Below are 4,822 nucleotides of genomic sequence, written 5' to 3'. Positions count from 1 at the left end.
GCGCTGTCAGCGCTCTCTTCATTCTGTGCCATAACTGATGTAGTAGCTTTTAAAATTAGCTTTCAATAAAAGTTGATTATTATATAAATCTAATCGCATTTTGATTCAAACATGCGAATGTTGGTCCTTCGAGATTATCAAAAAGTTTAGAATCAGTGGTTTAGTGATTATACTACGAAGATCGCTTGCTGGCAGGGCGAAGGTGACTTGCTATATCTTGTCGCCGCCCGCCGCAACCTTGTCCAACCCATAGCTTGGACGAATTTATCATTGTGATTTCGGTTGATATTAACCCGAAATCATTTATCGCCGTGCTGCAACCATCATCGCGAAAGTTCCAGTTCGCCGGCACAAAGGAATTTTTGTGCAAGTACCGGCAGATTTGTATGAGCGGTACATCGAGAACACTTTGACAGATTGTCAACTCAGGTGGGACTAGATTGTAAGGTTGGTAGTACGGAACTTCGTCATCGGTGCGTGTGTGACTGCCCTTTCAGAGTTGGCGGTAAAAGTGACAAGTAGCTGTCAACAGTGACGTCTGTCAATCGAATTTTTCTTCACGGTTTGTGTACTGCATAAACATACAGTTATTATAGTTTTCAACTGCAATTTTTAACAAATTCTGGTACGAAAGTGCGGGTTTGTGCTTAAATAGTGTTTCCAGTGGTATTGAGCGTTTGTTTTGTGAAATACGGCAATGGCGGAGCTTAAGAAGTTAAAGATTATGCGCGGCCAAGTCAAGGCGTCTATGACTCGCATCGAGCAGTTTGTTAACGACCCCAATAGTTTAAATTCCGCCTCGTTGGAGTCCATGGAGGCTCGTAAGGAAAAACTAGCCTCGTCCCTCAAAGATTATGAGGCAATCCAACTTGATATATTGAACCTTGATGACAAGGACACAGAGGATGCAGGTGACTTTGAGAACCGCTACTTTAGCACGATGGCTAAGATTAATGAGACTCTCAGGTCTCTACGAGGGTCAGATACAGTTCAAGTTGCTGGAGTTTCTTCTTCGAAGTTGCCCCATGTTGATATACCAGTGTACAATGGTAAGGACTTTACCCTATTCAAACCCTTTTATGAAATGTTCATAGCAGTGATTGATAAAAACAAAACATTATCAGATGTACAGAAGTTGTTTTACTTGAGAAAGTTTTTGTCTGATGAAGCGCTATCTGTCATTGTAAATTTGCCTTTAGTCAACGCCTCATATCCAGAGGCATTAGAGTTATTAAAAAAGCGTTATGACAATAAGTCCAGGCTTATCATAAGCCATATACATGTTATCTTAGACATCCCATGCATGGCTAAGGGAACTGCGGCCTCTATAAGGTCATTTGTATCACAAGTGCAGCAGCAGCTGCATGCACTTAAAAACTTAAAGGAACCTGTTGATAAATGGGATATGTTGCTCATTTCAATATTATGCAGGAAGCTAGATCAATATACTAGCCGGGCTTTCCACTTAGAGAGAGACCCACAAATTCTTCCAACAATGTCGGAGTTTATTGAATTTTTAGAAAGGCGTGCTATGGCGCTAGAGGATAGTTTGCCTCAAAAGGTTACCCTAAATGAGAATGTAGGTACTCCTAAATTCAAATCTTACCCCAAGGTTGCTAATGTTGTAGCATCATTACCTGGTTGTAAATTTTGTACTAAACCTGGCCATGCAATCTATAATTGTGTGAAATTTCAGGAAGCCTCCGTCGAGGACCGCTTGGCTTTTGTGCAAGAGAAGAAGCTGTGTACAGTTTGTATAAACTCACACTCAGATAAACCTTGTAAGTACAAGTTTAAATGTAAATTATGTAAAGGCCATCATAATACCCTTTTGCATACTGAGGATGCTTCAGATGTCAAGCAACCAGCGGCGGCATCTATTGTTTTGACATGTGTCAAGAAGGCATCTTATAAAAAAGTATTACCTACAGTGAAGGTAAAAATTGTTGATAAATTTGGCCGGGATGTTTACTGCCGTGCATTGCTTGACACCGCCTCAAGTGAATCTTTTGCCGCAACTTCTCTTGTAGAAAGGCTAGGTTTTGCCACTGAGGCAGAATGTGTAAATATAATTGGTGTCAATAAACAGACCTCCGTTATGGATAGGTCAGTAATTATTCCTGTGGGGTCTTGTCAATATGAAGACGTTAAATTTAATGTTGACTGTCATGTTGTTGATGATGTAACGGCACATTTGCCACCACAATATATTGATTGTTCAAATCTGAAATTTCCAAGCCATGTCAAACTTTCTGACGAAAACTTTAATGCACCATCAGAAATTTCATTGCTATTAGCAAGTGATATTTATTTTGAATCATTATTAAATGATTGTATCAAATTGCCTGAGGGGCTTGTCTTGCAAAGCACCGTATTTGGCTATGTTGTTGGTGGCAAGATAAACCAATCTGGCAATGTCTCAAACACTGCTTTAGTAACAAATTTTGCTGTTAGTGACAGTACAAAATTAGAAAATGTTATGAATCAATTTTGGCTAGCCGAAAAGGTGCCAGAACCCCAACAAAAGGTTTCTGATGAATATGAAAAGGCTGAAAAAATATTTCAGGAGTCTGTTACTTTGAATAATAACACATTTCAGGTGGACATTCCCCTTAAACACCCCTTAGGTGAACTAAATTTGGGTAACTCCTTTTCGGCTGCCTTACAAAGATTTTACTCGATAGAGAGAAAATTAATGAAAAATGTAGAGTTGCTAGAGCAGTATAAAAAATTCATTGATGAATATGTTGAATTGGGACATGCTAGGGAGGTCAATATTAACTCTTACGATATGTTGAATGGACCAGTAAGCTTTCTAGCACATCATCCTGTTTTCAACGAGGCCAGCAAAAGTACAAAGCTTCGTATCGTGATGGACGGAAGCATGAAATCCAAAAATAAGCTGTCTGTCAATGATGTCATGCTGAATGGACCTGTGGTGCAGGGTGAGCTCTTTGACATATTAATTTTGTTTCGGACCTATTTATTCACCTTGATATGTGATGTTCAAAAAATGTTTAGGTGCATTTTGGTCAGCCCGGAACATAGATGCCTTCAAAATATCCTCTGGCGGGATAGTCCTGGCCAGCCCATCCGCTGCCTTCAGCTTCAGACAGTTACGTATGGCTTAAAGAGCTCTACATTTCTAGCTACTAGGTGTTTGGTAGAGCTTGTAAAATTATTTGGACATGATTACCCGCTTGCGTCTCAAGCCATTTTGAATAATACATATGTAGATGATGTCATAGCTGGTTCAGATGATATCAATGATCTTTACCAACTTAAAAATGAGTTGATTGAGTTATTTAAATTAGGTAATTTTAAATTACATAAATGGTGCTCTAGCTACCCAGCTGTTCTGGACGATTTGCCAGAAAATTTGAAGTACTTTGAGCAAATAAACTTAGATTCAAGTAATGTGATAAAAACTTTAGGTCTGAAGTACGATATTACTTCAGACACCTTAACATTTGAGTGTCCCCCCTATGATGAGGATACCAATCATACTAAAAGAACAGTTCTTTCATTTATTGGAAAATGTTATGATCCTTTAGGTCTCATAGCTCCTATAATAGTTTCAGCTAAAATATTTATGCAGCTTTTGTGGTCTATGCCCTTGGGCTGGGACACAGCTTTACCAGATGCTGAACTTAAGGCATGGAAAACATTTCTTGCTAATTTAAAAATGATGGGTAGAGTCTCCTTGCCTAGGCTAGTGCATAGTCACGAATGTATGTTGGTAGAGTTAGTGGGTTATGCAGATGCGTCTTTCAAAGCTTTCGGTTGTTGCATTTATGTAAGAGTTTTTAAATCAGACGGAGTTGTAGAGTCGAAATTGCTTTGTGCCAAGTCAAAAGTGGCCCCACTGGCTAAAAGCCTTACTATACCACAGCTGGAACTAAACAGCGCTCTACTATTGGCGCAGCTGGCATCTAGAGTCAGCGAAAAGCTAAAAGCTAGATTTGCGCATAATACATATTTATACAGTGACTCACAAATAGTTTTGTGCTGGCTTAAGTCTACAAAAACAAAAGTCAATACTTATGTTAATAATAGGGTGAAGAAAATTCTGGAACTCACAAACCATGATCAGTGGTCCTATGTAAAGTCATGCGATAATCCCGCGGATTTAATTTCCCGCGGAGTGGAGCCCCAAAGCTTGCAAGGAAAGCAATTGTGGTGGCACGGCCCTGAATATTTGTCACATGGGGATTATGTGCACCCTGCATTTGATAACAAGGCTCTCAGTCAGTCCTTGCATGATAAGCATTTTGATATTAATATTAACGAAGGTTTATCTTGCAATGTTAGTCAGCGGGATGATTCATTCGAGCATCTCTTTGAAAAATATTCTAGTCTACATAGGCTTCAAAATGTTATAGCGTATATTTATCGCTTTTATAAAAATGCTTCTAAGTCAGGTCATCAATATGACTCTACATTGCTAACCCCTAAAGAGCTTCAAGAAGCATTAATTGTCATTATAAAAAATGTGCAAAGGAAACATTTTTCTAACGAAATCGAAACATTGCTGTCAGGTAGGTCTCTTAAATCAGGGATAGCAGATTTACATCCTTTCGTGGACCAGCGTGGTGTCCTTCGCGTGGGCGGCAGGCTGCAAAATGCAGACATTTCGCAAGCTAGAAAGCATCCGCCAATTCTCCCGAAAGGGTCATTTTTTACTTCATTATTGATTAAAACGGAGCACCTGCGTCTTTTGCATTTGGGTGCCAGAGCTGTTCTGAGTTCTCTAGCTCAAAAATATTGGATAATTAATGGTATTAGGGAAGTAAAGAAAGTAGTAAACAAGTGTGTTACATGC

The 4,822-nt window shown here is 39.3% G+C and overlaps 1 protein-coding gene across 1 annotated transcript; it reads left to right on the top strand.

Moving 5' to 3' along the window:
• The first annotated feature begins 579 nt into the window (after positions 1–579).
• Positions 580–4,509, top strand: LOC134799404 (uncharacterized). The gene is made up of 2 exons (XM_063771798.1): positions 580–1,049; positions 1,697–4,509. Exons 1-2 carry the CDS (start codon positions 698–700, stop codon positions 1,774–1,776), a joined length of 432 nt encoding a protein of 143 aa, XP_063627868.1. The 5' UTR covers positions 580–697; the 3' UTR covers positions 1,777–4,509.
• Positions 4,510–4,822: the final 313 nt, after the last annotated feature.

Source organism: Cydia splendana, chromosome 18 (genome assembly GCF_910591565.1).
Source record: "Cydia splendana chromosome 18, ilCydSple1.2, whole genome shotgun sequence".
Lineage (NCBI taxonomy): Eukaryota > Metazoa > Arthropoda > Insecta > Lepidoptera > Tortricidae > Cydia > Cydia splendana.
The sequence above is the reverse complement of the archived record's forward strand: the minus strand, read 5'-3'. Positions and strand labels throughout refer to the sequence as shown.